Source organism: Mastacembelus armatus, chromosome 12 (assembly GCF_900324485.2).
Source record: "Mastacembelus armatus chromosome 12, fMasArm1.2, whole genome shotgun sequence".
Lineage (NCBI taxonomy): Eukaryota > Metazoa > Chordata > Actinopteri > Synbranchiformes > Mastacembelidae > Mastacembelus > Mastacembelus armatus.
Window position 1 is genome coordinate 16,443,712 of NC_046644.1, and position 20,300 is coordinate 16,464,011.

The following is a 20,300-nucleotide window of genomic DNA, read 5'->3' on the forward strand; positions in this document are numbered from 1 at the left end:
TAACCAGTCTATTGCTGGGCTGACACATAGCAACAGACAATGACTTCCGTTGACATTCACACCTATGACCAATTGAGAGTCACCAAAATACCTAATCCTAAACTGCAAGTCTTTGGACTGTGGGAGGAAACCAGAGGACCTGGAGAAAACCCACTCAAACACGGGGAGAACAGGCAGACTCCACATAGAATATCCCTAGGTTTAAACTGGATTTGAACCCAGATCCTTCTTGCTGTGAGGTGCTAACCACAATAGCAGTGTGCTGTCCTATGAAATATACTGTATATGTGTCAAAAGTCTCTCATGTATTGACATTGAATGCCCAGTAGATGGCACTGTCCTTGCAAGAGAACAGGTGACCAAGGAGAACAATGTCCACCTCTAGAATGCACTGCAGTGTTGCATTCATCCCTCCATCCATTATCTATACCCTCTTATTCCTCTTTAGGGTCACAGGGATCTGCTGGAGCCTGTCCTGGCTCTCTTCAGGCGACAGGCTGTGTACACTCCGGATAGGTTGGTGTTGCATTCATTTACAATATAGAAACAACAGAGAGAAGCCTGAGTGTGGCAGCACTACACCAGATAATGTGACATTTCAACTAGTCTGATGGACTATTGTAGATGAAACATAAAAAGTGTAAAATAGACTAATGTTGCTTGTCGAAAGTAAAGTAAATAAAATGGGATGTACTCTAACAGGGATACTGACAGGGGTATGTTTATTTTTTTTCATACATGAAGATACCAGCACTGATTGTTTAACTCTGGTATTTCTTCCACTGTACATAAGTCCCTGGAATTTTTATTAATACAGGGGACTACCACATTTGTTACTCAGACGCTTTATATAATCCTGGATCCACCTGTTGGCATGGCTTGTTAAAGTATTGCTTCTTATTATTCTCTATAACACAAGTAACTGCTCTTCCAGTGCAAAGGAATGAATGACTTATTTACAGGAAAGACACAAGCCCATTTAAGACATTGCACTAGCAGCTATTTACTTTTACAAGAAAAATTTTATTGCTCAAGAGTATGTATGCATACAACTCCATGAATATTACGCAATATGAACATTTAATGGTGTGAGAAAAAAAAGTATGGAATAAAAACATTTAACTAGTTACTGCCAAATATTTCCACACATTGTTAAGCTTGATATGTGAAAGCTAACGAGGCAAAACTGAGTTTGAAATTTACTTTCAGCAGCTACACTGCAAATGCAAAAGTTTTACTTCACTGAAAGGCAAAGATGTCTCTCATGTGAATAATACCACAAACATGCCTAACTGGATGGATTGCAAATTGTGCCAATTATGACTGTGGAACACTTTGTAGAGGCCTACAGTAAACAACTACTGCATCTAATCTACATACCAGTGTAGTATGTCTCCAACTATAAACATAATATTGGAAATGTGTTTCTAGTGTAATAAAAATATACATTTAAACATGGATAAACACTACTCTATCAATAAATATCTGCTAAACCTGAACTGAGAGTTCAATTTAGAAGAGCTCTCCATTACTGCAATAAACAATTCAAAACTTAAAAAGCCAGTGTAAGAATTTTTATTCCTTTGGTGTCTGCAAACAATGCGCATTTTAACAACATTAAAAGATTTAATATACCTATCAGACTCCAAACAAAAATTTTGTTAAAATGTGTGTTTAACCTACTACAAATACCAATTTCACAGTAAATAGTGCGAGTTACAGGGAAACTTAAACTGGAGAGACAAACACTGAGGCACAAATTACAGAATTCACAGAACAATGAACCCAGTTTAAGGGACAGGAATGGCTGACTGATGACAAATATGGAGGAGAGAGATTATTCTAAAACAGACAAACTAGAAACACACATGAATTGCAAGACAAATATGGTACACACTTACTGAAAACACACAATAAAAAGGTTAAATGATGCAGTGACAGAAAAATATAATGGTATGAAATTTAAACTACACTTAAAAACCCACAACTGGTGAATTTCACTCACTCAGTGTTATTGAAACCAATAAACACCATAACATAATTCAACAAGCATCATTAGAACTGTTTTACCAAATACCAAAGAACATTATTTCCCGGTTTTCTGGAATTAGTAAGCTAACACTCCCTACCTTTTCAATGTGTGTTTAAGCTCTACAGTATCTGCATGTTGAGGCACTTGGAAAGAATATGATTGTACTGTGTGTAGTATATTATGTACATTTTTTCTGCTTGTGAATCTGTAAATCACACTCCTTCCAAAATGAACATGTGCTTAACCTTACAGATCTATAACAGAGTCAAATTTGCTCTTCCTCAAGCCACATGCTGGTCAACACGATCCCTTCTTCTCTTAACTGGTGTGAGTGAATATTCAAGACGCATAGCAGAGCACTCACTACAAAAATGTTTTTCAGATCATAAGCTGGTCATGATAACCTAGTCACTGATTCCAGATCAGCATTTTGGCTCCGAGGGCTCTGACCCACAGGAAATGGGCTAGGCTTGTAATTTCTGGCACATGATCTTAAGCGAGACTCCAAGATAGGCCAGACAGGACTCCATGTAAGACCGCAGAGGACAGTACAAAAATGTGTTGGGAAAACTGCCTCTTTTGCTTGTGCTTTGCCAAAAGCATCCTAATCCTAATCTCATACTGTTAAAATGAATGTGTCCCAAAAAGGAAAAAAAAACAAAACAAAAAACAAAACAAAAAAACCTTCCCTTAAAATATAACCATGGAACACTTACTACAAAATGTATCAAGCAGATTACAACTATCAAAGCTACATTTCATTTTAATTAAGGAAGAAAATAATGAATAATATTCACAGTCAAACATCATTTAGTTAGATGTGGGCTCACTCTTCCAAGTAACAGACACCCTGAACACACCATATATTCACAAAATAACATCCTCAAATTACTGGTCCCACACTAGTACAACACTCCATGTTATGAAAAAGGTTCCACACAACCACTGATGGTCCCTCTGCACCACTACCAGTCTGGAGGCTCACATCTACACTTATGGCAGACTGGCAATGTCCCGCTTTGGAGGGGGTCCTTCTGGCTTACAGGGAGAACCATTGGCTTTGTCTTCAAAGATCAAGACACTGTGAAGAGACAGGAATCATGAAATAGTAAGAAAAGCCAAATACATCAGCAGTGCTTTAAAACAAATAGTACACAGTTATACAAAGTATATCCTGGCCAATATGGATTTTAAACAAAATATTGTTCCTGGATTTTTGAGCTTGATACCAAGTTAAAAATAAGATAAACTTACTAATAGGATTTTCTTAAATGTAATTTTATTAAACATATGCATTACATTGACTGTTATAGTTGATTATGAATATCTATGCCTAATACAGGGCAGCATGGTGGCTGAGTGGTTAGCACTGTTGCCTCACAGCAACCCGGCCTTTCTGTGTGGAGTCTGCATGTTCTCCCTGTGCTTGTGTGGGTTTTCTCCAGGTACTCTGGTTTCCTCCCACAGTCCAAAAACATGTATGTCAGGTTGATTGGTGACTCTAAATTGCCCATAGGAGTGAGTGTGAGTGTGTGAGGTTGTTTGTCTCTATGTGGCCCTGTGAAGGACTGGTGACCTGTCCAGAGTGGACCCCTGCCTTTCACCCAAAGAGCTGGGATAGGCTCCAGCAGGTCCCTGTGACCCTGGTTAAGGAATAAGCGGGTATAGAAAATGGATGGATGTGTCTAAAACAATATACAAATTGTTTGGTTTAAAAACTATAGGGGAAAGTGCAATTTCTTGAAGCCTAAGTTGGTCAAATAACTTTCACTGTTTGACCAACATCTCAAAACCCCAAATTATCCATTTATCATGACACAAGACAAAAAGAATCTTTGCAAATGAGAAACTGGAGATACATAATTTTTGGAATTTGTTTTACTTACATAGACAATTATTGAAGTACCTTATTTTCTAACTGAATACTCAATGAATCACTGTGAAATGGATGTAAACTGGCAGAGATAACGATATGGAATTTTGGTTCGATGGATACTCAGCACAGTCACTGTATGAAGCAGCTGAGTGGTAAGTGAAATGAAAGGAATGAAGGGAACCCACAAAGGGACCAAAGGGAATAGCGGTTCAATCTTGTACACAGTAGAGTGAAGGATCTGACGGGAGCTATTCAGAGCGAATGCCTGTCTGTAATGTCCTTTTTTGGAAAACTCTGCAAAGCTCCACTAAGCCCATAAGGAGCAATGATCCAACAACAAAACTGGCACTCAGCAACTCACGCTCAGGCACATCTCTCTGGCAACCTGTCTTCATACTACTGATACCTTCTCTGCTCCCCATGGCTGGATCAAGTGGGTGAGGTCATCAATCAACTATTTGATCCAATAATAAATCCAATAAAAATTAAATATATTTTTGTAAAGAAATGAATTACTGGACTTATGTGAATACATATTTTGTGACTCACAATAAAAGAAAACTCGTCAACACATTTACAAGTTAGATTAACCTGCAGATGTAGACAAAGGAACTGAATACATAAGATAAACATTCACTACTTTTGTACTTTATTCCACTAATGGTGACTTTATTCAAAGAGCTTTCATAAACTGAGCCTGATTGTAGAGAATGACCTCAATCATTTTCCTCTAATTGCAACCAAACCTGTTGTCCTGCCAAATGCTTTGACTAATGGTATTCTAAAGCTGGTTCTAGCCTTTCAACAGACAAAACCTGCAGTTGACAGTCAATGTTACACAAAGTACTAAGAAACAGCAAGTCACTGTACATAAATAATGTATGTGGAGGGAGAACACATTACATTAGCCACAAAATGTCTATTTTGGAATATAATGTAATGTAACCTTCTGCACAGCGAAGCTTTCACAAGGGAAAAGTTCAAAAATACAGATAGAAATGTTTTTGTAACAAAATAAAGCTTGTCAATGAGTTCTCAGCTTCTCTTTAGATTTGGTGATTATGTGCTGATGCACACTTGTCCTATTAAAAATAATTACAAACATTATCTTCCCCTGCAATACAGAAACTATTCTACCAGAATGCTATAAAGTAGATGAGTGAGGCAGGGAATAAGAGGGAGGTTTATAAAAAACAGCTTGGGGATTATGGGATATGCTTTTGAAAAAGTAGTTGAGGGCAAAGGTAAAAAAGTTATGCATTTCGTCTAGTTGGTATTGTTGGGATTATGAGATCTGTCTGGGTCCAGGCAGCTTAGCTGATCAGAGCTGACATGTAGCAGCCAATACACTCTGGCTCTGCAGTCCGACCCAGAGAGAGGCTTATACTAGTTACACAAAGCTATTTCACAATAACAGGAAATGTGTCACCTTAACCACAAGGGACCACCACATACCATTTAATAGAAATAATTTATTAAAGGAATTTTGTTGACAGAATCTGATGAGTTTTGGTCTTGTTGTCAGCTCTACGTGACTGGCAGTGTTAATCAGCCTATAATCTAAGCACATGATCCCAGCTAAAGATAAGGATGGGCTGGCTATGGATAGGCTACAGAGACAGGTTTTGCTGCCATGGTGATTAATTAAGTAAGACAGCATGTGCATTGTGACATCATCACTAGTCATCCCCAAAACCCCATGCTAATGGATAAAACAACTGGTTGACTCAACACATGATTCATATCCTCCCTGTTCAAGATGTTAACACTGTAAAACACAATAAACCAGCAGAAGCTTTATAAACACTAACCTAGCTAATACTAACCAAGTCTGTATGTACATAGACAGGCACAGAGGTTTACTTACAGTTTGAGCACAGCTGAACGCTTGCCCAGCATCATTTTGACAAAGTCCCTGTAGTTGATTGTGTTGCTGCTGCCACCCGTCACCTCAACGATCATTTTTTTCAACTCCAAGTGGGTCTTGGGCACACCCAGCTTCTCCATCATCCGCTTCAGGCCCATCAGATCTGAGATAAGGTACAGATGACTATCAGATTCATGACTGGGTGGGAAAATGTGAACCATTTTTGTGCAATTATGAGTCTAAATCTGTATTTCCAAGCACATATGACACTAAGGAAATAACATCATTATCTAGATGCTTAACTTCATGTTTACAAACCATTTTGAAAGGGAAACTCCACCACAGTTCAGTTTATCAATAACAAGGTGTACTACTCAGCCTGTGAAAACAGTTATATAATGTATATATACACCGGGCAAATCTCTAAAGCCTAGAAAAATAATCCTGATGATGTCATCACCGTAATCTCAGTTTGGGTTCCAGACGTAACACTGATATCTGTATCTTGCAAGTTTCCCCACTTTAACAAAGAAGATTACTAAACTGTATGTTGTGCAAATTTTCAAGCTTTTGACTTTACAGCAACTGAATTGGCCATATCCATCACTGTTTTCTGGATCAGTGAATCAGAGAAAATGTAACAGGAAGTTAAGACTCCACAGCCTTTTTAGCAGTTCTGTGAGACTGGACAGTGACACTTTGAGCTAAATGGTAACATTGGCATACTATCATGCTGACAGTGCTAATATGCTGGTGTTTAGCAGATGTAATGATTTTCATGTTCATTTATTAGCAGGCATGCTTTCTAACATTTTAACACAGAACAGAGCTGAGGCTGACTGGTGTGTTGGAAATCATAAAACAAATATTTGAAATTAGAGTTTTTATTGCGACAAAGTAAAAGTTTAAAGATTATCATCCAAACCACATTACATTCATCCTATGGGGGAATTCAACATTCCAACTGTCATGGCAGTCAATCTAGTGAATCTTAGGTATTTCAGTGGACAAATGAAAAACGGACCTACTGGTGGCACATAGGAAATAGTTAAGGGGCACCATGGATATCTGTACTAAACTTCACGGGGATTCGTGCAACAGCTGTTGTAACGTAGTAGTCTGGACCAGAGCGATGGACTAAGATCGAACAACATTAACATTCCTACATTTCTTTCAAGCCCTGCAGACTAAACCATGTCTGCTGTCTGACAGATTTCTGCTTAGTACACTGGTGTTCAGTATGTTCTCACTTTACATACAGAATACAAACATGACACATGAGCTTGTTCAAACCATGTGCTCCCACTACTTAGACAATACACACAGTATTAATTACTGTCCCCTCATGTTGACACTGCACACAGGTCAGCAGACAGTTGTTATCTGGGGTGCAGTTGGTCGTTCACTCACCAATCTCTCCTTGGTCATTCAGGTCAAACTCAGCATACTTATCTGTAAAACAAACACACAGAGGAGATTTTCACCAACAGCAGTCATATGTTCTCAGCCGACAGATCACATCCTAAAGTACATTTTAACAAAGACCAATGAGCCCCAGCTAAGGTATCTTACATGTCAGCAAAACAGCTGGCAAACACTGTCACATGATCGCACTGTCTTACACTGCTAACAGCTGACCTGGCAAAATGAAAGACACAAACAGCTGATAATGACAGGTGTTGCTTTGTGCGTATATGTTGCCTGTCTGTAAGCAGAGTGGGGCTGACACAAGGAACAGTTGAAGAACAAGAGGGTCAGAAAGTCCACAGAGATCTTAAAGCACAGAAATCAGAAGGGATAGTGAATATCTTTGGGCTATTCCCTGTTTCATGACAATACTGGTCTAAGTGTGAAAGATATGTGTGTGAATTTATTGACATTTATCCATCAGTCCTACTCAGTTGCCTATAAGAAAATTCACTAATATCATTATTAATGAATCAAATAAACACAACCTGGAGTTGGAAGAGCAGTGAGAATGTGAATATAAGAATGGACAGATGGTTGAGCAAATACAGGGAGTCTGATGGAGCTGTGAGTCATTACAAATATGTTTATGTCCCTTTGAGAGGGTCACAGTGTAGATACCTGTATTGTAGCTGATCTGGCAGCTGTGTGTTTGTGTGCCTGTATGAAGCAGTATTACTGCTGTTTATCACAGTTATAGTTACTGTTTGTCAGCCCTGAATATCTCATTAAGCTCAGAATGCCACAGATTTATTTGGATGGACTGTGTGTTTACTGCCTCTGCTGAGGTATAAATCTAATTTATATAGAGTTTTCTAATGCTAATGCTAGTAGACCTTGGAGTTTTGCCGATGTTGTCACAGGGAGAGGCCAGATGATTCAGATGAAATGATTTTTCAAATCCATGCAGACAGAGGCTAGCTACATTTGAGAAGAAAACACTCTTATAACTGCAAATAAAAAAAAAAACTACATCATAGGCCAACAAAACTCTTAAATGATTACATGTGCAGCATTATAAAAACATGGCTGGGTGCAGTTACTGTGAACCATAACACTAATTATACTATTTTAAATGTGGGCACACTCCAAAAGATTATATATCACTATTACCTCTGTACTGATTTCTCATGTAAAAGCTCATCAATAACATGCGACTGAAGTAGCTTCTGCTATGAACTATCAAAAGCAGGTATTTTCCTGCTTCTGCCTTAATTTTTACCAATCTTTCTTTTAAAAGACAGCTCTAGTCAGATTACACTTGATATTTCTGGCCCACAATAGAAGCTCTGTATGTATTTGGAGGGGAAGAGAGAGGGAACTTTGTTAACTGTGTGAACCCATGGGGAAAGGGACAGGACAATGCAAACCCTGTTCGTAAACCCTGAGGAGTGGGCCTCCACGTACACACAGCGGTTCTAGAGTGGCCCACTTGTCATAGTGCAGCCTGTTGATCATCTGGAGCCACAGAAAATGGCTCAGCCCAACTAAACTTTAATGTTTCTTCCTGACCTACATTCTTTTTGCGACTGACAGTGCCAGCAGCTATTTTCTGCATTGATTTGAGTTGTGTGATGCTGCCAACTGCTTTCATTTGATGGGGCTTTAGCATTGTTATAAAGGACCTAGCTGATAAAATAGTTGTGGTAGATGACGTCTTCATCTGCCACTTTGGCCAACAGATAAACAAGGAATTTCCCCATCCTTTTAATAGACACTGACCCTAAAGGCAGATAAGGCGTCAGTGTGGGCTTCTGTTCTTAACTGCACATCTGTCAAAGAGTCACAACTGAAAAATAGTGTGCACCTCTGTGTTTATCACTGAATTACAAACATACCTGAACCACATAAAAACTAGTATCACCTGTAAAAGTTGGCTAATTGGTAGATTTGGCAACTACACCCGTCCTTGGGCTGAAAACAAAAACCCACAGGAAGCAACACACAGAACAGACTGATTTTTACTAAAATTATCTCATTTTCCCACCGTTTTACTACTCTGTTGATATAATTTGTGAACATTTAGTTTCTGAAGGTGTTGACGGCCATAGGAGGTGATAACAGAACTTCATGACACAGCGTCCTGTCTGACAATACAAACCTACCAACTAACTAACATCAGCCTGGCATCTAAGCTGCTGCTTAACCATCATATAATCATATATGACAAAGAAGTCCTCACACAGGAGAAAATGGGACAAGTACATCATGAATTATGGGGCTTACCAGAGGCCCTGCTTACTTCAGGTGAGGTGGGGCATTTCCACAATAATGGCTATTTTAGTGACAAAGATGGTGGCAAGTATACATCATCATTAAACTATCCACAATAAAAATACTAGTTAGAGCTTTTATGTAAAGACTGAGGTAGTGCATGTTAAGATTTCTTGTTATCATGAGTTTCACTGATGTGAATTGGCTCTTGATTTGGTTTAGATACTGACCTCTAAGCTACTGGGACAGTACAGAAAAAAGTGGGGGGAAAAAAATCTGGGTTTTGGGTCCCCTTTGTTTACTGCTCCATTTCCTCCAGCAAGTATAGATAGTAAGTAGGACAGTGGAGCATGTTTCTCATTTCAAGACATATGCACCATTTTAGGATAAGCAGCCTTATGTTATTCTTTCTGGAAAATCAAACATTAAAAAAAAAAACAAAACAGTGCAGTGCACAATCCACGTGTAACAGCACTGAAATGGGGAGGACTTGTTTGGTAAATCTTCAATTTTATTCTTGTAATTAGTTCCTAAGATCTGTGTTTTGCTAATCCCAGGATGTATGACTTTAACCAGCAAACTTCACAATATTGTAACAATAAGCAAACCAACGCCCAACACAACATTCCTCCAAGGCCACGGAGGACTTGGCCTTAGAAACCTCTTAGATCACAGCAGTCTGCCTTTCTCACAGTGAAAAACAAAATGCTAAAGACTACGTATGTATGCAGACTGCTGACTAATAAATCACTGAGGGAAAAAAGCCAAGTAAAAGGGCCACACCCTCAAAAAGACAACTACCTAATAGCAGATACTACTTCGACTCAAGGGAGGAGTTGATTTGCTTACTTTTGAAACCTTCCAATTTTTCAGCCAGGTCGTCTTCATCACTGTATTTTTGGTCTTCCAAGTATTCCTGAGGTGGAGAGAGAGGAGAAACTGAAGGTGAACAGAAAAGACACATTTTACATGTTTTGCATGTAACCGAGTCCTCCAAACAGTTTCTAAACCTTTCTGAAAATTTGCATTAGTGTTAGATAATACACAATCGAGGGGAGAAACCCACATTTAAATTAGTGCATTAAGTACATTAATCTGATTAAAGCTGTCAAAAAGTTCAACTAAGAGTTTCTATGAGAGGGATGATTCACAGTCTGAAGACATGTATCGTCACGGCTTATTACTGTTTTGATTAAATGGAACACCCCACATGGGTGTAAATGAAAGAGCCTGAAGGGAGCTATTCTAATCAAATTATAATGTCGCAATCTGCCATGTGGGAGTCAACTTCAATCTCCACTGAAACAAAAAAGAACAAGAGAGGCAGAAAGTGAGGCTGCTTTCTGCAGTGACCTCTAAGTGTCTGAGAACTTTGTAATTAGGGTGATAAGCATAAACAGCACAACTGGATGTTTGGCATGGACTCGTGACTATGTGCTGATTCACCACTGCAGCCTCCACACACAGGAATGTCCTTTCACAGTCAGTTTATCTTGCAAGTGTGCAAGTAAATTTGAACAAGTGCAGCCTCCGTGTTAGGAAGAGTGAACATAATCAATCCACTATAATAGAGGGCAAGTCATTTTGTGTTATTTTCTTTAGCCCAAAACAAACCCCTATTATATATGGGCCAATATTCATTTTGTTTACATAAATCATACCACAAATAAACATCTTTTTTTATTTAAACGCAACCACAATGGGACATTGCATTCTGTGCTGACACTGTTTAAAAACATATAAGCATTTCAATTCTTGTCATAAAAATACAGCAATACTGATACACTAGTCAGGTTCTACCAAGTATTGATATAGGCCCACAGAGTATTTTATCAGATATCTGATAGTTTGGTGCATAAATCATCACATACAGTGAAAAATGTCCACCACAATTACCCAGTGTCTAGTCTGATGTCTTAAAATGTCTTGTTTTGCCCGACTAACAGTCAAAAGTGTTTAATTTTACACGTTAAACAAGATGAAACTTGTGAATTTTCTTTAAAAAGTCCTATTTCTAGACCTATCTGAAATCAGAGGTTATAATTTCTTCCTACAGTGTTTCTCTGTTGAAGAAATGAAGTACACTGCAGATCTGAAGGAACAGGGAGTTTCGATGTGATCACTAATGTTACAAAACACGTTTCAGGTGCATTTCACCGATAAGCAATTCATCGATATGATCAGGTCATGCTGCCATTCAACAAGTGCCACAGCTGCAGGAGAAAATCAATAAAACGCACCAGCAGCATCGCTATGGTGAACACATGGCATTTGATGCTTTCATTATTTAAAGCACTAATGCTACACAGAAAGTTAAACCTGGAGGCCTTGGACCTTCAGTGTGGCATCCACGAACAAGGCCAAGTCCAGTCCATGTGTGCTAATTAAATTCAAATCCCCTGGGTGCTGTTAGACACGCTGCAAGCTAATAAAGAGAACATGCGTACCTTGTTTATTTCCTCCAGTTTTTGCCTTTGCTGCTCCTTTAACAGCCCAAAGGTTTTCCCTCCTGCAAAACACACAACACGTTGTTTCAATAGCTGGCTGCTTAATATCGACACGGGCTGAGCTTGAACGGTAGCCGGGGTCGGCCTCCCGATGCTCTATTGTAAAGACCAAAGCTGAAGCTAGCCACACACATCAGCAGACTACCGTACTACTTATTACCTTGGGTGCTCTGACTTGAAGGCATCCCGGAATTTTCCTGTGATTTAGAAATGCCGAAAAATGATCGATATCCAAGCCAAAAGGCTACCACGACCGTCCGCCGGGTCAATAAGGCTCCTGGTCTCTGAGAGACTGGACTCAGTGGACCACTCGGCACCGACGTTAAGTTAGACGCAACCACAAAGGGATATCCGGTGGAGCCTTTCAAAATAAACTCGGTATTCAAACTTTCAGAAATCAGATCAGACCTTATATGGTGACAGGCTATTGATGAAACAGTTTATTATCCGTATATTATCATGTTTAGAATTATTGATGTTACTTTTGGAAATACTATGATCTAGTTTGGTGTTAAAATTCTATTGTATATATGTGTTTAATCCATCTTTTAAACCCTCGTTAGAAGAAACACATACATATTATGCCCATTAAATTTCCTTGGATTTGTCTGTTTTGAAAATGTAAAAATAAAAAAAATCAAATGTCCTTAGAAAATCGAAAATTTATTACGTTTATAACTAGCACTAAAATACAAAAATGTTAAATTCTTAATTTTTGGTATAATGTCCTTTACTGAGTCACAACTCAGTACATTTTTTTAATAGACGTTACAAAAATATTTTTAGTCATGTACACCAGAGCTGACTACTGGTAGCCACAATGTCCATTTTAATTGTTCATTTTAAACTCTTATTATGAAGGTTGACACATCCAGATTCCGGTATCATTGTGCTAATACACGATCCTTATCAGTGAATGATGCTCTTGGAGTAAATTGGGACGCTTGTGAGCCGCGCTTACCACCATGCGGCGTGTGAGAGAACTGCAAATAATGAGGGTGTGACCCAGACAATAGCGCAGGGATGGAGCAATAGGCAGAACAGAAGCTCATTTCTCTGAATTAAATCCACTCGAATGTTAGAAATACATTTCACAACAGAATTAAGGTGAGATAACCACATAGGTCATAGCCATCTTTCAACAAAATGTCACAATCCACAACAAAATTGTCTCTTTGGCCTCTCAGAATCAATAAAAGTCTAGCAAACCCTGTGAAATAATACCATGTGGAACAAAAAATAAATGCATGATCATTGCGGAGGTTATAGAGTTGGCTGCTGTACAGCTGTACTACATTGCACAGTTTTACATTTATGCCTAAATTTATGTTAATTAAAACTCAGTTTATGAATAAATAATATTTATCAGTTACCAGTGTACACAGTGGAACGCACAGAGAAATGGTTGATCATTCCTATGGAGACTATCTAGAGTCCTGCCCTGTCATGTGGCCCCAAAGACCTCAGTGGGGGTTATCAGGTCAAGCTGTCATAAATCTTCAGGGCCTCATGACAAGACCACTCTCCAACAATAATCCATCATAGAGTGCACATCCAGTGGTTTCCCAGGCAGAACTTCATACTGGGCACATGACAGCTATGCTGGTTAATTATACTCCGTGACAACAGGATAGCTCAAGTCCCATAGTTACAACTGGTTGTCATGGTGTTTTGTGTCCTCTCCTCACGAGTTAACTTACATTAGTCTAAGAAGAAATACTAAGAGCAATTCCTTTGAACTAACCCCTATGGACCTTCTCTGCAGGTGTGAGAGTGCATGCAGGTCTGCAGGGTCATCAGGTGGGCACTCTCTCAATAATGGTGTTTTGTCGAGATGGGACCACAACAGAGAGAAGGCTCAATATGTTTTCCAGCATCCCCGAACCACCTCACTCTTTGCCTGCACCCACAACCCCAACATGCTCAGAAAAACTAACCTAGTAGGCCCCAAGCCTACCTCAAGCAGTTTGTTCTCACTAAGAAGATCAAATATCTACAGGGAACGGCAATTGAAATTCTGGCTTGAGCTCAAGTAAATGTGGACTCAGTACTGTAGCTTGGTTCTATGACAGAGAGGTTGTTTACTCAAATGAACAGACCAAAATACATTTTATTCAGTCACTGTTTTTATTTTTAGGGAATTAAAACCCATCTTGGTTGGTGGAGAAGCACTCCAACTCTGCTCCTAGGAAGTCCTGATCCCTGCCTCCAGCAGCTGCTTGCTCTACCTTGAATCACCACCTCCAGACTGGAAACACTTGGGCTTTCTTCCCAACCTGGCTGATCAGAGATGGTTAGTGTTTTGTGCTTTTTAACCCACTTATCAACAAGTTAATATTTTTCATATAATTTTTAAAAGCCCATCTCAAAATGTCCTCACTTCCCCAAAAGATGAAAATGAAATTAATTAGTTGCAGAAAAACAAGATAATATCCATATATGTCCATATCAAACATGACGCTGCCTGTTTGTGTCTCTAAACGTAACTCCAGCCTGCTACAAATTTGACTCGTCTGGTATGGGGATTTATTTCTGTGTGGGCTCTTTGTTAGGTTTATAGGATTTTTTTTTCCTAATGGGTTTCTCAGTTCCACTGTCTTTGGGGGTGTCATGTTCACTAATTGCTTAATAATGTAGGCACTGTGAAAGGCTTTTAGAGTGTAACTGTGGGCTCTTCTGCACTCTTAGCCTTTCGTGGATAAGCTTGACTTGATGCTGCTAATTCACAGTTTCAGGGCATGCATGTTATTATGGTGAGACATTTTAAAGTGACACCGTCTCACCTGATTAAATAGATGCAAGTATTTTACATATAACATGTCAGCAGTAATGTTAAACCCCCACACAATAGCATAAGTATTGGTATGGCTTCTGTGAATACACACAATAGAAAGCTAGTTGAAGGCAGAGCCTTTGTCAGGAATCAGCACATTAATGATTTTGCTCCCTCAGTGAAAACACGACAGAGACATAACAGAAAAAAAGAAACACCCACACATACACCTACACAAAGCAAAACAGACCTGTCTTTAGAAAACAGGAAAATATGGTTCAAACAGAAGTCATATCTCTTTGTGACTGCGAAAACATTTTTTTTCACATGATGCCACATTTATGCTCAGAAATCAAAACAGGCACAGACTTGTATCATTGGTCACTATGTCCGCACAACCAGACAAAATTTACAGAAGAATACCTGAATGGCACTTTATTTAGAGTTTAATCACAGGAAACAGTTTTCACTTCAAATATTCTGATTTACATTAAAAAAGGTCTACAGGATTACTTCTTTTATATCAGCCAGACCGCATCTATGAGGCCCTACTCTGAGAGCTTTTTGCATTCGTTAATTCAGTGCTAGATCATAGGCCTGCTTCCTTTTTAATAAATTATGACCTTGGCAAGACCACAGTCTGCTACTAAACCGAACAGACTGCAAAGCACTTTCAAATTATAATATGTTGGCCTCCCAGTGATTTTCAGGCTATCATGTAGTTTTGTTGCTGCTCAGAAATGGCTGGCCTACAGATCTTTTCTGCTTAGATGTTTTGTAGTACACGTTGCTGACAGATTGACTTATCAAACAAGCATCTCCACAGTATTCTGCTTTTCTGTACTGCTCACATGCTATCATGCTCACAATGACAATGCCAACCTGATGATATTTAGCAGGTACAACATTTACATTGTTTAGTATCTCAGTTTTACACCATTGTAAACAGCTCTAAAAATACAAGGCCCTGCTGTTTTAGGAAATGATGTAGCTCTTTGTGAAATTTAAACTGTGTATTTATGACCAAAGACTCATATATATATATATATAGTCAGATGGAACAAATGCACTTGGGGGGTGTGAGTGACTCAAAGTGGGAAATAAAGGGTCAATATTATGTTGTTGTTTTTGTTTTGTCATGAGATTTGTTAAAATATGTAACACCATCAGCCTTATTTTTCCATGTCTCAACTTCAAGGGCTTACGGATTTTGCCTGCCACAGTTCACACAAGTGCAAGAAACTTTCCACCACTGGTGAGGTTCCCATTCCCTCTGTTATTGTTCTTTGAGAGTCGCCTGAGATCCCCAGGCCGACAAAGAACATCTGCTGGTTCTAAGTGTCAAAGGTAACTGAGGTTGAGGACCATGGAGATTGAAAGAGCTCCAGCAGCGTGAAGAGCAGACTACAGTTTTTCTGCATGGAAGGCTTTTGTGTGGAGTAATAGGAAAGTTATTTTATTGTGGTGCAACACTAAAAAAGAAATAGAAGGTAAAAAGGAAAAAGTCTGCAGTTTGACGCCATACACGTTTAGGATAATCAGACCTAATTATCTGATGGCAGAAGGGATGGGAGGAGGTCAGGCAGCAGGTATCATGGTGGAAATGAGTTCTTACACAGCTGCACAGAACGTGATGTTAATTTAGAAGCACTGGATGAAGAAAGATGTTGTAAGTGAATTAGGGCAAGGGTGAAAGGGTAATTGCATCCTCAGAGGCTGTCAAAGGTCTTCTTAAAGTGGGAGATATTCTCAAAGTAGGAGGCACAGTCCTCAGTGGGCAGAGCAGAGGGATGAATGGCTGCAGGGAGCTGAGGTGAGAAAAGATTTCATCAGGGTGTAGAAAGTGGGAAAAAGAAATTTAGTGGAGAAAATGAGAAGTGGATGGAAAGGAGAGGGGTGCAGTAGGCCATGAATGTTTCACTGTTATGATTAGGTGAGACAATAGCAGGGTAGCAGAGAAGGGAATGAGGACAGGACACCACATGTTATGCAGCATGTCCTTAAGCAGAGTCAGTACAATTTTAGGAAAATACAAAACCAAACTGTGGATTTGTTGCACTTTTTGGCAATTATCATCATTAGAGCATACATAAAGAAACAGACCAGCCATGCATAACTAGTTTCAGTGACCCATTGGCAGATGGGAACAATTTGAAACACAGCCAATGCATTCTGTCATTTTATTGAATTGCTACTCAAACAAACCACATGGGGGCAGCATTGATTCATACTGCTGTTGCTTCTTTGACAGCTGAGCCATATTTATACTGCATGCAGTATAACCTATTATTTCAAAGGCAGAGAGCAAAGGAAGTCAGTCACAGAAATCATGAAGGTTGATAAAAAAAAAACAGAAATCTTGACAACAGAAGTACACAGAACACAGACGAGCAATTTCAATCAATTTAAATGTGAAAACAATTTTGATACTGACTTCACCCAAGCTCCATTCCCTTATTTATCACAGGCGTCACCCTGGTAGATTAATGAGTAGTTATATAGGCTGGATACCGGATCCTAAAAATCAGGAAGGTAAACGTTCAAATAAAAGTCAGCACTATTGGCATCAGCAGCCAGAGTTAAACATAAAGGATATAAGGGCCAGATAAATCTGCTGTAGTCAGCAAAGAGTCTCCTTAGCATATATACTTGATAGTGTAAAAGACTTAGTCCACTAAGTTTCATGCTGAGCTGCTGAGTTTACAAAGATGAAGCTTAGAAAATGCTGCTAAATGGGATTAATAAAGTACTTCTTCTTCTTCTTCTAAATTCTTGTCAGAATAACAACTGAAAATACACATCATGTCTACTATAAATTGAAAAAACTGAACACAGGAGGAAAACTTTTACTATTCCCTCATGTGAACCTGTGTATTAAAATAATTCATTTCAAATTGACTCAAGGCTCTCTGTGATAATCTATACCAATTCGCATTTCACCTCTCACTGTTAAGTAACTCGTGTTGTGTGTTGAAGTAAGATGAGGAAACATGGCTGTAGTTTACATATTTATACTCCCCACCTACTTAAAAAGATCCATGTATGGCTCTGCCGTTCTCATTCAAAAGTGACTGGGCTTGATTTAACAACACAAATAGCATAAATACAAAGCAGATAATCTGGAATAAATTATTGAGAGGTAAGGACCATACTTTTCATTGCATAACTCACTGTCAGTACATAACAGGAAATTAACAAATAGGTTCTGCTGTTTTACTGTATATTGGATTGCAATTAGCTGTTGAACTAATGACTAATGAACTACTAACAGTTAACCATGTTAATTAATTTTCTATGATTAGATGATGTAATCACATTACATGATCAGACCATGAAATAATGGTGATCTTCATAATTGTGTTCTCATCACTTATCAAACTGAGCTGGTAAATGAGCCAACATGGTTTTGATACTTTACCTTTTAATATACCAATCCTTTCATTTATTTACTATTTGTCCAAGAAAGAGGTAATAATGACAACCACAATGCAGCCCTGAAAACCCCATTTTGTCAGCTACTAAATAATAATTGTTTATTCTGGTTCAACATCATTTATTATGTCTCCATCTCTGCCTCAGAGAACTCATTTTTCTGCGTCTGACAGGAGTTCCCATATGGGAAATGTCTTTGTGGGTGTTCTACACACATGGGTACAATGCAAACATCCCCAAATATTTAAAAATACAAGGCAGCTTATCAGACACATTTATGAACATACAGATAAATGAGGATCAGTGTGAAGAAGCAGCAGCTGGACCCTGAGGTCTTCTTATATGACAACATCTTTCACCCTATCAAGGCGGGTGAAATCAGAAGCCATTTGGGTGAATCTCATTTTATCTGCACAATGTTTTGGTCACTTCTCAAAGGTTCTGACTCTTGTTGAGTATCAGACTTAAGAATGACCTATAAATTGGGAGTTTTACTTTGTGCCTCAGGTCTCTGTGCACCAGCACCGTCTCATACAAAGACTGTATTACTGCAGCTGATGCCCTTAACTGAGGTCAGTCTTGTGATCCTTCTTACCATCACTTGTGAATAAAACACCTCTTTGTTCAGTTGCTTCTCAATTTGCAACCTTATCTTGGTGGAACGGATATGTGTGCCTCTGTGACCCTGGGAGCAATGTTTTCAGGAACATGAGCTCCTGTTAGGGACACCTGAGGCAACCTGATATCAGATGAGGAGTTGGTAAAGAGAATCGTGCCCAAAATAAACACACCATGGCCCATTTTTTGGACCCAGACTGGGGAATGGTGCTCCTACTGAGGCTACTCACCCCCATAGCTTTATGGAAGATAACAGCTAAAGCTGCACAACAGACACATTTTCCTGTATTACCTGTTGTCCTCAATTGTGAGTCATACTCAGACTGAAGTATTTGTCCAGTTTGTGACCTTGATTATACACTCTTTGCTAACATTACCATTGTAACGTGCCATCCGAGAGTGGGCTGACAGAATCTACATCAGATCAACAGCTACGTTGACCTTGTATGTGCTTGTATGAATTTGCTCTTGAAAAGTACATTATGTTAAAGCTGAGGATACAATGACTATCCAATACATTGGAATAGAAAAACGGTGATGAAGTTAAAGCTCTGAGGCTTGTTTTTATTGCCTGTATTTTACAAGATACACAGTCCTTATAGTGTAAAAAAGCAACTTGCGTTTCGCTCTGAAATTTTTTCAAAAATGACAACAGTTTTTAAAATAGGTTTTCATTGTAAACTGCATATACACATAAAGATAAAACAGGGTCTCACACTCTGAATGTGTAGCTGGATTATGAACAGATATTTCAACCCAGTAAGTGTCTTCCCCGGTTGACCTGGACATAGTCAGCGGTGCTAGCTAGAATGGCTCTTGAGCTTCCACGGTGCCAGTGAGATGTGACAGTTGCTACAACATAAAAGCTTAAAAAGCAAAAATATTCTGGCCCCACTAAACATGGCATATGTCACAGATTAAATAATATTTATCATTTTAATATTTAACTGCTTCCATTTTCAGTGTCCTAAAACGAACAAGCTGTCTTGCCACAGTAAGATTTTTTTTAAGAATTATGAAGATTTCAAGGGTTTTCTTTGAAATTCACAGATCATCTCCATGGGTTTATGCACCGGAGCAGACTTTGTACTGTTGTGTAGCAGGGAATGAGTGTGGAAAGATACTCTGCAGGTTATGGCAACAGACAACAATGCTACCTGATCAGATTGGAGACAGGTTTTTATAAAGCATGTGCATCTGTGGAAAATGATAAACACCAGGCTAAAGTGCAGACAGATGCAGTGTCTTGTCTCCTTTTTTCCTGAGCAAATAATCTCTTTCCTTTCCTTTACTACTCATCAGTCTGGAATGGAAATCCTAGCTGAGTGGGTAGTGTCAGTGTCCAGGTGTCACTGTGTGAAGGTTGAAAGTGTGTAGGGATTAGTAGGAACTGATGTTTGAAGTGAGTACTACACCCTTTTCATTCAACTCGTGTATCTTTTTGTATTTGCCTGGTGTGCCCACCGAGAGAACATGTCAGGCTACAGTAAGAGAAAGGCTAAAACCAGCCCATT

General features: G+C 38.9%; 1 protein-coding gene across 1 annotated transcript; it reads right to left on the bottom strand.

Annotated features, from left to right (window-relative positions):
• Positions 1-1,559: 1,559 nt before the first annotated feature.
• Positions 1,560-12,290, bottom strand: aif1l (allograft inflammatory factor 1-like). The gene is made up of 6 exons (XM_026298105.1): positions 12,124-12,290; positions 11,904-11,965; positions 10,306-10,372; positions 7,186-7,227; positions 5,776-5,938; positions 1,560-3,113 (listed from the first exon to the last, which is right to left on the bottom strand). Exons 1-6 carry the CDS (start codon positions 12,146-12,148, stop codon positions 3,026-3,028), a joined length of 447 nt encoding a protein of 148 aa, XP_026153890.1. The 5' UTR covers positions 12,149-12,290; the 3' UTR covers positions 1,560-3,025.
• Between the last annotated feature and the right edge of the window lie 8,010 nt (positions 12,291-20,300).

Coding starts and splice junctions, on each gene's coding strand:
- aif1l (XM_026298105.1), bottom strand. CDS start 12,148: ATGCCTTCAAGTCAGAGCACCCAAG. Junction 10,373..11,903: donor AACTGGAGGAAATAAACAAG/GTACGCATGTTC, acceptor TCTCCACCTCAG/GAATACTTGGAAGACCAAAA. Junction 3,114..5,775: donor CGTTCAGCTGTGCTCAAACT/GTAAGTAAACCT, acceptor GTCTCTTCACAG/TGTCTTGATCTTTGAAGACA.